General features: G+C 40.2%; 1 protein-coding gene across 1 annotated transcript in view; it reads left to right on the top strand.

Moving 5' to 3' along the window:
• RAPGEF5 (Rap guanine nucleotide exchange factor (GEF) 5) overlaps window positions 1–15,358 on the top strand; it is a 325,340-nt gene that overhangs the window by 191,801 nt on the left and 118,181 nt on the right. Inside the window, exon 9 of the mRNA XM_006880289.1 lies at window positions 5,478–5,603. Coding sequence (XP_006880351.1) covers window positions 5,478–5,603 — 126 coding nt within the window. The remainder of the gene's footprint in view (window positions 1–5,477; window positions 5,604–15,358) is intronic.

Below are 15,358 nucleotides of genomic sequence, written 5' to 3'. Positions count from 1 at the left end.
TTTTTTCCCCCCCAGGTGCCTGTTGGGGCCTGGGTTTCAGCTGTCCACACCACAGCAGTGGGCAACGAGCTTAAAGCCCCTGATGGCTCTGGGCGCTGACTCTCGCCAGTGGCTATGGATGAAGTCACAGGCGATTTTCAGCCAGCGCCAGAAAAAATGTTTAGACATTTTCATCACCATATATATCAACCCACCTACATGTGGTATTCACTTTCCCTCCTGTCATAGTGGGTGAAATATTCATATTCCTGTTTCTGTCTGCAGGTAGATCTTATCCTGTCTGTCTAACTCAAGGGCATTACTGCAGAAAATGCACCCCTTCCCTTTTATATCAAATTTCCCAGTATACCAAGTGATTTCTAGCAAAGATACAACACTGCTGAATTAGCCATTATTTAAAGCAGTAGGATTTGACATCACCGTTCACACTTTTGTTACTGCCACCCTGTTAAAGAGCAAGGGCTACCTGGGCATGGCCATATTTGACCTTTACCAGCTTCTCAGAAGGGAACTGTCCCCTTCAACAACACTAGCAGCACAAAACCAATTCCCATGAGGTCAGACATGTCCCTCTCATTCCTACACCTCTTTTTATTAATCTCAACACCAATCTTTACTGGGTCCAAAATCCATGCAATAGCTCGCAGACCACACACAACCATCTTAGGGAAGTGAAAAGGCTATCCTTCAGGTTAGTAGCAGAATACAATCACTCAGTCAATCACTCAGTACAGCTTCCAAAATGTACTCTATCAAGGGACCTCAGTCTTGAGCCTTTTGGCTTTAGACCAATGTTAGCAAGCAAATTATGGCTCTTCCTACTTCTCCTCTAGTGCTCCAACAAACTTGGGCAGAGCTCTTCTCTCTGGTTTGGTGGAGGGTAGCAATCCCAAGGTTAGCTTCCTCTCACGTCGAGTTTCTGGTCCTCTGCTTCTATCAATGCTGCTGCTGTAAGTCTGAGTAGCCCGATAACCTCAGGCCCTGATGAGCATGCACTGCATACTTACTTCTGCTTTGCCAGTGGCAAGACTTCCAAATCTGCTGCCCAGTCTGCTCAATTTAGTGACAAGACTAGCCTGTCCCCTTGGTGGGTAGGCTAACACACCCTGCTCACATATTCCTGCCCAGCCACATGGCAAAGGCAAAGGCGATGGCTAGGAAAGCCATTTTGAACAATAAATCCTTAACACCACACACTCCAATGAAATTGTTTCTTTCAAGGTCACCAATTACTTCTGTCCAATTCAATGTCAGTTATTTTGAAACTGCCTCATTTGGCATCTCAGCAGCAATTGGTGTTTTTTTGGGTTTTTTTCTACTTCATCATCCTTGAAACCCTATCTTCATTGCTCTGCAAATACTCCTGGTTTGCTTCTCCAGCCACTCCCTCAAATATCTTTTCTGATTTCTCTGGAGTCTTCCCAGTATATAGACAGTAGATTTAGTTCCTATATTTCTGTTCTTTCCTGTTTACTTCACTTTACTGGAAACTTCACTCAGTCGTCTGGTTTTAAATACCATCTACACAGGGGAGACTCCCAGATTACTATCTCATGCCTGGACTTCTCCCCTGAACCTGCAGACTGCCAACACAGCTCCATCTGGTAGTCTCACAGACTCTGTCTTTCTCCTTGAGTCTTCTTAATCTCAGCGAGTGAAAACTCCATTTTCCCCTATTATTCCAGGCCAAGTATTATAGAGAATTTCAAACAACAAAATCTTCCTGATCTGTCTCTGAAAAATATCTGGATTCTAATCACTTCTCACCATCTCTACTACTACTTCTAAGCTACTTTCATCTCGTTTGAAGACCAAGAAAAAAAAAGACCTCTGCAGACTACTGCCTGCCACCCAACTCTCGCAGTATTTTTACAACTCAGGATGATTCTGTTAAAATATAAAACATGGGATGGTGGTCCTCTGTTCAGAAACTTCCAGTGGATTTTCAGGGGTTTTTTTAAACAATGCAAGTTCCTTAACACAGCCTAGTTTCCCCACTCTGTTGCTGACCACAGAGCACTGATGGTGCATTGGTTAAACACTCGACTGTTAACGGAAAGTCTGGCAGTCCGAATTCACCCAGTAGCTCCACAAAAGCCAAGAGAACAGTTCCGCACTGTCATACAGGGCCACTGTGACTCAGAATCTTCTAGAGACAGCCCCCAGCGACAGTTCCTGATCAAGTCCGCTTGAGCCATGCTGTTGACTTTGCTCTTCTTTGACCATGCCAAAGCATCCAGGTCCCTGGACCTCGCTGTTGTTCTTGCCTTCAACCCTCTTTTTTCTAGATATCCACAGAATGTCTTAGCCCCTTTTAGGTTTGTATTCAGTCAGCCCCTGAAAATCCTACCTTAACAAAACCACCAGTCATTTTTGTGTCTTTTTTTAAAATTTTATTTTATTTTATTATTTCTTGTATGTGTACCATCAAATCAGATCTGACTGGTACAGGAAGAGATTGTCCCTCCTTCTCCAGCAGAGCATCTGGTGGATTCAAACCGCACACCTCTGAGATTGCAGTGCAGCTTCTTGCCACTAGGCCACCAGAGCTCCCTTAGTCATTTTTGTGTCTTCTTGTGGGTGTTAGTTTCTGTCAAGTAGATTTTGCCCCATGGTGACCCCACGTGTTACAGAGTAGCAATGTTCCATAGGATTCTCTAGCCTATAATCTTCAAAGAAGCAAATTACCAGACCTTTTATTTCATGATACTGTTGGATGGGTTTGAACTGAGAGCTTTTAAGTTAGCAGTTGAGTACAAGCTGTTTGCACCACCTTGAGTTCTTTTCTGTGCCCTTTACACCATTTATTTTCTTTTTCATCAAACATACAGAGTTCTGGTGGTTGGCAGAATGTGTTATATGTTGCAGGGGTAACAGGTCAGTAATTAAAATCTACCAGCTGCTCTACAGGAGAAAGATGGACAGTCTCTTCCTATAAAGATTTAGCCTCAAGAACCTGATGGAGGGTTTCTGTGAGTTGGAATCTACTTGACAGCACTAGGTCTGGTATCTAGGTCATTGTGTATTACCACCTGATGGACAGTGTCGTAGGAGTCAGAACTGATTTGACAACACATAGCAGTGTGGGGTGCTGTGGAGTCAACCAACTCATATAACTACCACCGTTTTTATTAAATACTATCGCGTTGGAACCAACTCTTAACTGACCCTGCAGTGGCTTTTCAGAGGTAGTTAATTGCATAGGAGGAGATTGCCCATCCTTGTTCCATGGAGCAGCTGGTGGATTGGAACTGCCTACCTTTAGGACTGCAGTGCAGTTTCTTACCACTCACCCACCAGATTTAGAGATAAACATCTACATGTAGGCATTATGTCTTGAATGTGAGCTTATGGTATTAGGGACTTGGTTTTCATTCTGTTTTTATTACCAGGGTTAGAGCTTGGGACATACTGATTGTTCAAATACAGTCTGTTGAGTGAATGAATGAACAAATGAATAAAATTGTCAGAGAAACCAGGGGCGTACACTTGGAATAGGCTAGAAAAGGGATATGATCAGTGTTGGTATATAAGTTTTTGAAAGATTATAGTATTACATAAGAAATAGAGTTAGTTTCAGTTGTTTTAAAAGGCAACTAGTAAAACATGTATGTGGATCTAAGAGGGGGGCACAGGGGTGAGGATGGGGGGCCGTAATCATAAGGTTACACAAATTGATGGGTGGAGGGAGGGGTGAGTACAGGAAATGGGGAAGAAATGATGTGAAAAACAATGTATACAAACTTTGTAAGTAAACCAGTATAAAATTAAAAGTTTATGTTAATAAAAAAAGGCGGTTTGTGGTTTGTTTTTTTTTAAAAAAGCAAACTAGTACTTAAGGACTGATGTGAAATGGTTTCATAGCTTTAACGACCTTATTGAGGGACTTCCCAACAGTTTTGGCTCTCAAACAGTGAACAGCCTGTCTTAAAATAAACTGAGATCGTTGTCAAAGGAATTGCTCGAAAGGACCCTGAAGGCCTCTCAGGAGGGATGGTATAATAATGTATCTCTGACTTGGGCAGAGGTAATTTGGGAGTCTGTGATTTGGACTTTGTTTGTTTCCTAGTTCTTGGAGAAACTGTCTCATAATGGGGTGTTGCTGCCCCTACAAAAAAAAGACTTAGTCATTGCTTTGCAAGGATGGCCCCATTTCTCAGATGCCCTTTCAACATATGGACTGTTAAGATCATAATGCTTTTCTCATTTACTTCACTTCTCCTTCCCCATATTTATTCATGCTCTGATTGTCTATTGGTATTGACTAAAGCAAAGATTCCATAGTGCTAACTGATCCTGCCAAGTGAAATTCCAGATTTCTTTAGGAAATTAGGACCTACGATGCCAGTGTGAATCATTTTGGAGAAGATTTGCCGGGGAGTGGGGGGAGTGAGATTGAACATAATCTAATCCGGAAGTCTAATCCAAAATTCTGTGTTGACCTAGTTCATAGGGAGTTGGACTGCCAACCTAAAGGCAGGTGGTTCAAATCCACCAGCAGATCTGCTGGAGAAAGATGAACAACCTTCTCCTGTGCAGTTTATAGCCTCTGAAAACCCACTAGAGCATCAAGTATGAGTCAGGGCCAATTCAACAGCAATGAGGGTCACCTCCTTCCTAATAAGATTTTTGTTACTGAGGTGCTTTGGTGATGGAAAAAATTGATGCTTTATGGATGCCTTCCAAACCCTGATGATTGAATTTTTAGGGTTTTTTCCCAACTTTTATTTTTAAATTAAAGATGTCACTATAGGTGAGCTCTGGGGCCTACTGGCAAGAAGCTGCACTGCAATCCCAGCGATGCATGGTTCAAATCCACCAGATGCTCTGCTGAAGAAGGAGGGACAATCTCCTCCTGTACCGCTCAGATCTGATTTGATGGTACACAAAAAAAAATAAAAAGACATTTTTTTTTCTTTAAAGTCACTATATTCTGGCAAAATTGAGAGTATTTTGTCTCATAGTAATTTTCCATGTGTGGAAGAAAAATTCATTTTGTAATCTTCTTAACTCTATATTTGCATGTAGACAGATGTCATGGTGCTAAAGAATTAGGAGGTCCTGCCCTGTTATTTTTAGGCCTCTGTATCGCTTCGCCCTCTTTGCCAGAATGGTTCCTGGCTAACTTTCCCATGAGTTTTAACCTTTTGCTGGGCTCTGCTTGTGTAACAGGAAACAGGCTGTCAGGAACAAACAAATAGTGGTATATCAGGCGCACACACACAGTAGCAAATGATTTCATTTGCTCTGCCCTTCACTCCCCTAAAGTGGACTGATACTTGGTCTCAGCCTAAAGTCCCTTGGTGCCACTTTCCTCAATTAAAAGAGTATAATTTCAGTTCCAGAGAGGCAAAGTGCTTCCCCACACATTTGCAGGCGACGGCAAAATGAGTTTACTCTGAGGTGAACTTTGCAGTGGTGTCATGTCCTGGGACTGTGGATTTAAGTATATCTTCGCTTTTTCTCCAACTCTTAAGGCCGGGGTGATGTGCAAGCTTCAAGAGAGAGATGATATCGGACGAATTGAGCTGGTCCAGAAGTTGGCAAAAGAAAACTGTCAGCTTTTGCAGTTGGATAAGAGAGAGCAGGAGAAATCTGAACAGGTAAGCTGTTTTTCTCTTGGGGATGCAGTTTTGAAGGGGTAGAGAAACCATTTCTGCCTGATTGTGTGTTTGAGGAAAAGACTATTTTATGTTACATTCTTCAGAGTTTATTGATTGATTGATTGATTGACTGGTTTTGAATTTTTAAAGCATGAAAAATGGCAGCAGCTTGGAGCTCTCAGCCAGTGGGTATGCTAGTGGATTTGTATTTATAAGAGAACCCTTACCACATATAAAATATATAAAGTGTGCACACATTGAAACAGAAGTACCTTTCTCTGCTTATAAACTTGATTTGATAACTTTCAAATATGGCCTCGGGATTTTTCCCTCATCAGATAGTTTGGAGAATATGAATTGGGAAACAAAAATCCAGTGTGTTTCATGTTTGGTATGGCATTGGATCTAACTGCCAAACAAATGTATCCTAAGTCACTAGAAATAGATAAGAACAGAACAGATCGTGCATGGCTTGCCATAAGGGAGGGTCTGATGGGAGTTTTCCCAGTGACTTTTGGAAGCTTGTATTCCAACAAGAGTTGTATTGTTTGGACTTAGTTAAAAGTGAAGGAAAGGGACACTGTTTCTCCTGAAAGCCGATATTCAGAACGAGCCTTGTAACTCAGAATGCTGCCATCATGCTGAGCAGACAATGGGACCACTTTCTGCTGCAACATGTTGTTGTCTGTTTGTATTTTGTTGTTTTTAAGCCTTCACTCTCAGCGCTGAACTATTCAAAGCCATTCATGCAAGGGAAAAAGTTCTTCGGTCCTTACAAATATGCCTTTCTCTGATCTAAATTTTCCACTGGAATTATTTTTTTCCTCAGTTCTTACTAAGGGGAGAAAAATGGCTTCATAATAGATTGGTAGTTTGGTTTGGTTTGGTTGGGTTTTTTCCCCCTTCTCCAAATCCATCAAAATAAATGACAAGATTTTTACTGAGCAGGAGACAAGGTGAGACGTTTGAAGATGGCATGCTGTTTAGTTTAATAACACAGCACATTTCTAACAGTGAGATATCAAATGGTTACAATTGGTGTCTCAAGGGGGTGAATAATTAAGCAGTTTCCAGGCCTGTGATTGAACTATTTCTCTGGTGACTATTGACTTTCAGCATGGTTGGAAGTCTCAGGAGCCTTCCCTTTTCTGAGAACTATTAGCAATTTTAAGGACTTGCTGAAATCTTTACAAGCGCACTGAAAGGTCACTGTATCACAGACTGACTCAGTCCCTGCATGGTTCTCAGGATAGTTGAGGTTTTTTTTTTAAATTATGTGACTTGCATTTCTCAAAGCCTTATTTCCTTTGATTCATTTACATTAGAAGAATGGTAGTTCTCCCAGACTTGGTCTTACTGATTTCCAAAATGCACCTTTCCTCTACAGTTTGACATCTCTGGAATAAGGTTGAGTCTTAACAAGTGATGATAAGGAAGTGCATCCTCCTTGAACTATAGACCTTAGCATGAAGGATGTTGATTACAGTTGATTGCATAGATTCAGTGCACCAGTGACAGCTTGAGATAAAGCAAGATCTTTCAAAATCTGATAAATAACAGGTTACCACTTCATCACCAAGGCTAGCAGTCGTGAGCCTTAAGCAATATGCTTATTAAAAACAAACCAGAATTGTCTTTATCTTATATTACATATTATAAAAATATTATAAATAGTCTGAGCTAATGAGAATATAGGGAGCCCTAGTAGTCTGGTCTACAGGAAATTATAGTACAAATCCAGAGGCTGCTCTTGTCTGGTGGTTTAAGTCTGAGTGAGAGAAAAATAAGTAATTTCTTCCCAAGTCGTTAACACCCAAGAAACCTAAGAGATGATCAGCTGTGGGTCAGTTCTGGCTCGATGGCAATGAGTTTGAGTTTTTAGTGTATCTTATTATGTGCCATGGAGTCAGAACCAGAGTTGCCCCTCTGATGGGTTTTTAGAAACTGTCAATTGCATGGTAGATTGTCCATCTTTCTCCCATGGTCCATCTGGCAGATTTGAACCATACATATTGGAGTTGGTAGCACAATTCCTTACCACTAGGCCACCAGGCTAGAGAACAGATGTGTGAGCATCTATTAGCCTCTAAAGGTGTAACCATAGAAATCTGGACTTCTCACTGGTAATTCAGACTTAACATGAATAGTACAAGTTTTGCAGCCAAATTTGAATGATAGAAGATACTAGATGTTTATACATTTTTAAAGCAGTTGATTAGAGGCAAAAATCACCTGACAGATTGTATTCATATTTTTGCATCTTAACTCACTGTCATTGAGTTGATTCCAAGGTGTCACCTATGGAAGCCTCCTGTCATGTTCTGTTGGGTCAGAACCACTGACCCTTTGATTAGTAGTTGCTCTCTTAACAACTGTGCCACTAAGGCTCTTTATTTTATATCTTGGTAACATTTACTATCCCTGTATCTTTGGTTTGTGTTTAAGTTCACAGTGCTCATGAGGCTGATGCGATATTTTTGGTTTTTATGTTCTTGCTTTCTTTTCCATAACTTGTTCATGAGAACTCGGCGATCAAAGAGGAACCGAGGAAACTGTCGTTTACTTAATGTAAATATTAAGTCTGCAAGTTCCCCTTCCTATGACAATAATGAGTAAACTTTGGAGCTTCACAGAGCTCTTTCATCATTTTAAAATTTTCTCTAAAAAATTTTAAAGGTTTTATCCGCTTCATCTTCTTTTCCTGAGCTTTAGCTAGTTACGTGAAGAGTGGTAAGAATCTGAGGTAGAAAAGGTTGCTGATTGGATTGTTCACTTTGCTTTTACAATTATAAAATGCCACATCCCTTTTTATTCATGTGTCAAAATAAGAACGCTATCTTGAGGCTGTACTGCATAGAGAGACACATGAATTTGTTAGAATAAAGCTTTTGTTGTTGGAACATCTTGTTACAAATTGAAAGTTATTAGAGCTCTCAGAGTAGGCATTTCTAATCTTTTCTTCAACTGGTAAATGCCATAATTTTAAGTGCATGCAATTAGAGAAATACCTCACTGGGTGTCTTTTGCAAGGTGTTTTTGAAATAAATTCAAGTGCAAATTATCCTGTTTTTCAGGAAGAATTCCATTTTCCTATTAACTAGCTATAGTCAAGTGAGTGTACCCAGCATTCATTTCTAATAGTTCAAAATTATTATGCAAAAATTTTAAGAAAAGGACAGAGATTGGCTTTTTCTTCTAAGAGTTGTTGTTGTTGTCCATCAAGTCCAGTTCACCTCATAACAAACAACCTATGAACCACAGGTCTGAACTCTGTCCTATCCTGCACCATCCTCAGCATGTCTGATATCCTTGAGCCCATTGCTGTAGTAACTGTGTCAATCCATCTCACTCTGAAGTTTAAGGTCATGGAATTAAAATTTAGTTGTTAATTAATTAAAGAAATTATTTTTTCAGCATTGCATTTGTTTAGGCTTAATTCTGTGATTAGATCAATGGGGAGGAAAAGGTGGGTGTAACCATTTGGGTGCTTTGAAGGATGAGTAACAGTCATAAAGAAGGGCAGAGCAGGGAGGATTATTTCAGGCCAAGGAACCAGCAAGAAGACACATAACTAGGGAGACGCAGTGATCCATGGAGAGTGCAGGGATTGGGCTGAAAGGGAGGCCAGAATTCAGTTAGAAAAGACCAGCCCAGCCTCTTGAAGGAGTTTAGACTTGCCCTTCCAGCAAAGAAAAGGAAGCCCTCAAGAAGGAAAGTGGCATAGTCCAGTAGGTCTTCATAAGATTTCTCTGGCATTGGTTAAGAGGAAAAATTGGATGGGAAAGAAAAAAGTGTTGGAGAATGCCCTTGGGGAAAACTATTGTAGCAGTAAGCCAAGTGAGATGTGTAATCCTGAACCAGAGTGGTGACTGTGGAAACAGAAGAGATAGACGTTATGAGTCACTCAAAAGGTAAAAATCTGTAAATTTTAATGAATAATGATAGGCCATACGTTAAACAAGTTTTGAATGTTTTAAAAATGTCTTTGATATGACACATGAATATTTTCCTTATCACCAAATTGTTGATGACTTTTGCAATCTACAGAAGTCATTTCTCTTGCCTTCCCCCACCCTGACCCTTGTCTATCTACAGTACGTTTCAAGTGTGGAAGATCTGTGTTAGGGTACAGGGTGCCTTTCTCCTAAGTGAATTGCTACATAAAGATTCTAGCTAACAGTATGAAGGCTACACAGACTTTTCTTTCAGAATAGATTCCTTGAAAGCACATTAAGTGGAGTCTGGTAGCTCCAGAAGTTGGTACCTTACTGGGTCAAAGTTTTGGCATTTGCTCCAATGCTTTGTGCTCCTTCTTCATACTTTACCTTTATGTTCAGGATGTTCTCTTGCCTTATACCATCTTAGTTGAATTTACTCTATTATTCTTGAATACTTTTCATCATTCATTCATTCATTCATTCATTCAATTAGCCAATACTAAGAGATGATGGCACAAGGCAGGACGGGTCTCAGATCTGGTGTTCATAGGGTTGCTATGAGTTGTACTCAACTTAATAGCACCTGACAACAACAAAGGTGATACTTTAAGAGATCCAGAGAACTATAGGTAGTTTCTCTTCTTAAGAAATAGATTCCATTTGTGGAGAAAAGATACTGACGTGGATAACTAACATATAAGGAAGCAATGATAGGAATTCCAAAAGAGATACCCAAACAATACCCATTCTATCAAGTTGATAGAGCCTCATTCTAACCCTACAGATAGGGTAGACTGTCCACCAGGTTTCTGAGGCCATAAGTCTCCACAGGAGCAAACTGCCCTTTTGTTCCCTTACAGAGTAGTTAGGAGGCTTGAACTGTTGGCCTTTTAGTTAGTACTCCAACACTTAATCCATTCTACCACAAGACTTAGCTATAGAGCAATACAGAGAAGTTCAAAGAATTTATACTTACAGGAATACAATTTGCGCTTATAGTGAAGGTGGAGTTTGATCTGGACCATAAACTTAGACTTTGGGTTGGATTTAAACAGTTGAAAACAGAAAACAATAACAGAAAGAATAACATTAGAAAATGCACAAAGTAGAGATGATTGCAGGAGGAGACCATAAGGAGACAGGAGTAGAAGGATCTGGTGAGAAATAAAGTTGGACCTATCTGGAGACTTTTAGAATAAAGGAAAATTGTTCCTTTAGAATTGAGTAAATTCTGGTCAGTTTCTCTACTAAATTCTCTATTCTAGAAGTAATGAGGAGCCGTTGGCTATTTTGTTAAGTTTTTCTCGAAAAGGAGGCTGAGGAGAGCCTATGTGAGGTGCAATATTATTTCACCTTAAAAGCTGAGGAAGCTGAGTGTGAAGCAGACGTGGACTCGAGTGAGCTCGGAATGATTGCCACGGAGCGTGCTTTTCTTCTCTCAGGCGTGCACGTGGGAGTGAGGAGGAGCGAGTTGAGTTAGGAGGTCTGTGGAGAGCTGCACTGCTAAGGAAAAGGCAGGGGTGATGGGTGATGGTCCTGAGAAGAAGAACATCACTGGCAGAGAGACAGATCACCATGTATTATGGGGGAAGGGATGGTGGTGGTCTTAAGTAAGGTTTCCAGGGGGAAAAAAGAAAAAGAATGCTAAGCTGCTTAATTGGTTTGATTCCTAATTTAAGACTTGAGAAGTTTGTAAACTATTTACACTTCAGCATAAGTGAAATAGCTACAGTGACGTATTTATCTAGTTGTAGATTCAGTCTTTGGGAATACAACTGCAGTATTTATCAAAAGTCAAAACTTCATTTTCCCTGAGAGTTATACATTATAGTGTATTAATGTACAGATTAGAAATACCAGCGATACCTCATGAACAGACTTCCTGGTTCCTAAATTGTAAAAATAAAGATCTATAAAATGTATGTGAGACCATGCTCAGCTATACCTTTCCTGGAGATCTAGTCTGTGCCCCTCCCTGTCCTCAGGATTTCTTCAGTCAGAGCTTTTGTTAAGTCTGGGACCCACCCTACTTCCTTCCCCTTTTCTAGTTCACTCATGAAATATGGGTGGGAAGGGGGTTTCACAGATTCTGGAATTGAATCTTGGCACAATCAGCTGCCAGGGTAGGGTCCCTATCACTCAGCCTCCACCGGAATTTCCTTCCCCATTTCCTGCAGCCTCATCCTGGAAGTCTGCCTACCTACGTCAAAGGGTTAGTTGTTCAAGGATTGCTGAGGAAGAAGTGGTTTGGAGAGTTCTGGCTGCTAGCATGTTTATTAGCCATGTTAAAAGTTAGTTGCTACCTTTTTCCAACTTTCATTTGGTTTGTGACTTTGTTTGAAAGAAAGAGCTGGCATGTAAGGTGAAATGCTAAAAGAGAAAAGTTGTCTTACCACTCAGTATTCGGACTCCCATAAGAGCAATCTCGACATTATTTGCAGTTTACCAGTAGCTTATTTTAACCACACACACATACACACACACACACACACACACACACACCCAAAAAAATGACATAAAGACAAATAGAGCTTTACAAAATCATTGCTTCGTTATTGAAGGCCAGGGCAGCTCTGTGGTACCGTGCATGCACAGTTGCACTGCTAGCCCAATGGCTGTGCTTCTCTGCTGGTTCAAATCGACCAGATTTGAGAATTTGCAGAATGATGGGTAATCTTCTTCCCCTATCATTGAGTGTCTCTTGAAAACCTACTGGAGGGTCAGCTCTGACTCAGCTGACAATGAGTTGGAGGCTTTTTTCCCCTTCTTTAGTTATTGAAAGCCTGAATTGAGGTGTGTTAGACAATCCAAAATACATTCCACATGTGCACTGAGAAATCACCACAATGGAACTGTATTGATGTCTTAATCAAGTCACAGCATTCAGAAAGAGAAATACTTCTGATAGACACATTTCACAACTAGACCGATTCATATTTTCCTCATTTATTCAAAAGTGAGGTCTACAAGTCTCGTTCATTCTGCATGCTCTTTAAATTATAGTTTTGATTTCCTCTCCCCCATGAAAATGACACCCAGGCTGCCAGTGATGGGTGCATGCTGTCTGGTGGGACCATCTGCTCATTAACTATATTTTTAGGATCTTCCAAAAAGCCCAGTGCAAGTCCTGACTTTTCTTTAAAAAAAAAAGTTTCAGCATTTTTTTAAAAAGAAGAGAGATTTGTTTATTTTTCTGAAAATATTCAAGTTTATTTTAAAAGGCCCAATTAAGAAACTTGGTACTTTCTCAGTAAGTTTGAGCTATCGAACTCATGTTATCATAGGATCTTTTCTTTCCTGCAGTACAGCTGCTGTTCTCTAAGCTTATCAGAGGCTTATACTTGCAATATTGAAATAGCAAACTAAGGTATTAAAAATAGGTCTTTTTTATTTTGTGGTGTTCTTCCCACCTCAGTAATGTATACACTCCATATCAGAGAGAATCTTGGGCTTTTCCCCTTTTCCACCTCCGCCAGTTCTTCATTAACATTGAGGTAAGAGACGCTGTGGTAACACAGACTGCTGGTTAGGTAGAGAGTTCTGGTGGTCTAGTGATTAAGGAGCTGCCCTGACCCAAAGGCAAGCAGTTCAAAACCACCAGCTGCTCCAAAGGGAGAAGATGACATTCTCTTTCCGTGTGATTTTTAGTCTCTGAAAACCCACTGAGTGTCAGGTAGGAGCCATTCTGACTTGACAACCATGAGGAGTTTGCATTGCATTGATTAGGAAACTTTTTTGTTTTTTGTTTTGTTTTGTGATTCATTTTTTTTATTAGGTATCTCTTGAAGGATCTTAGGTGGTTTTGTTACTGGGTTTATAGTCAACATTGTGAGGATAGAAAGCTAAGAAAAAGCTTCACAGACAGATGGATAGTCCCTCATGAGAACTGTGCTCTGCTGAAACATGAGAGAAATGAGGAGACATTAAGAGATACTGAGCATAGAGATACAGTGTTGCAGAAAAGTAACTATAAAAACAGAACCTAGTCCCGGTTCAGAAAAAATAATGAGGAATTAGATGGGAATGAACAATTTTATTATTTAATTAGCTTTAAGCCAGATGGTGATGTATCACAGACAGCCCACTCAAGAGATTACAAAGCCAGAATGGAGTCTTGACCATTATATCACTAAGCAGAAAGAGCCCATTACAGTCCTCTTTGCAAGACAATAATACTAATTTTCTAGTATCTTCACCAGGGCAGGAGACAGATTTACAATTTGGGGCTAGACTACCTGAAGCAATGCTCATCTCTTCACAACAATAAGGGAAGGATCTGCTGATGCTTCATTTCAAGGAGGGAACTGCCTAAGTCCTAGAGGAGATCTGCATACTTTTCAAGGAGACAAAGAAAGAATTTACAAGTTACAGAATGTGATTTCTAAGAGAAAAGGAGAGGAGGGGGGCTTTTGTATCAATTTATAACTTTTCCTGGGCCCCTGGAATTGCCCTCATTCTCCATTCCCTGGCTGGAATGGAACTTCTGGGAGAAATTCACTGATTTAACAGTTAACTGTGTAATAAGTGGGTGGTGTGGTGACACTATACGAGGAGTTTGACTCGGGGACCTGAGCTGGGGACTCTGGCATGTTTCCAGTCGACAGGATTTGAAGAGTCAGAAGCTTTCCTAAGAGAAGTGAGGCGGGATCAACATTTGGACAGATGCAAGACCCTGGGTGAGGATGGGCTCCAAAAAGAACGTAGAGTGGCTGGAGGACAGGTGTGACGGAAAGAAGAAAAGTGAAGAGAATCCCAGAGCTAAGATGTACAGGGTCTTGCTGGCTTAGCCCAAGAGCAACTTTGAGCTCTTCTGAGGAATTTGAGCAAGAGAGACAGAGACATTTTATTATATTTGAATTTTTAAGATTCTTTCGGCTGAACAGTGGCCGAATGAGTCAGGCGGTCTCCTCTTTGCTCTGGCTTCTTTGCTCCCAGAAGTCTTCTTTTTTTCCTGTGAAACATTAACCATTGTAAGCATGAAGGATCTGTTGTGAGCAGCTCCAATAAAAAGATACAACAATCAATTGCAACACAATTTTATATATTACCTTTACCCTAAAATGTCACTGGAGATCATTTTCTGGTTTATAAGCATGGTAATTGGGCGTTCAGTATGACATGTGCCTCCCTTAAGCCTTGTTACAATGTCGACATGTTACCCATCTGATGTGGGGGTAAAAAAGACCATTGTAATTTTTTTTCAAGTTGACTTTGACTTAGTCCCAGTTAAAAACATTTTTTCATGAAAATGTATGAAATGTTAATACCTCTGTTAATAAACAGCCAACAGACATGTATGTCCACCTGAAATACAGTTTTTTTTTAATACAAGATTTTTTGCCTCATGTTGAAAACGCCCAAGTTTGGTGATTTATGAGTGATTGAAATACTTCAGTTGACAAAGATGAGGAAAAGTAACTTATTAAAGGTTTCCACGTAGGATGCAAAGAGCCTCTTTTCCTTTTGCAGTGGGAAGTGGGTGGAAAGGAAAAAATTCCATCTGGCATCCAGCTGCCCTAAATGTTGTTTTAAGATAGCAAAAATAGAAGATTGCTGAAAATAATCATAACAGAACATAACAGACTGTGGACTAGTGTACAGTACATATTTTTCTAATAAGTCATGTTAAATATCCATATTTTACTAAAAACATGACTGTGTTCTTATTTGTCATTACATAAAAATTTTGTCTTTCATTTTCATTTTCTTTTTAGAAAGGGCCTACTCCCTTACTGAAGTGACCTGTTGCTTTGGTCTGTCTGTAGAAGACTTTTCCTGTAGGACTTCAGTTTACCTGGAGTGTTATATGCTGTTGAG

Source organism: Elephantulus edwardii, unplaced genomic scaffold (genome assembly GCF_000299155.1).
Source record: "Elephantulus edwardii isolate Elephantulus edwardi_28Jun2011 unplaced genomic scaffold, EleEdw1.0 scaffold00007, whole genome shotgun sequence".
NCBI lineage: Eukaryota > Metazoa > Chordata > Mammalia > Macroscelidea > Macroscelididae > Elephantulus > Elephantulus edwardii.
Note: the sequence above shows the minus strand (reverse complement) of the source record. Positions and strands in the feature narration are given on the sequence as shown.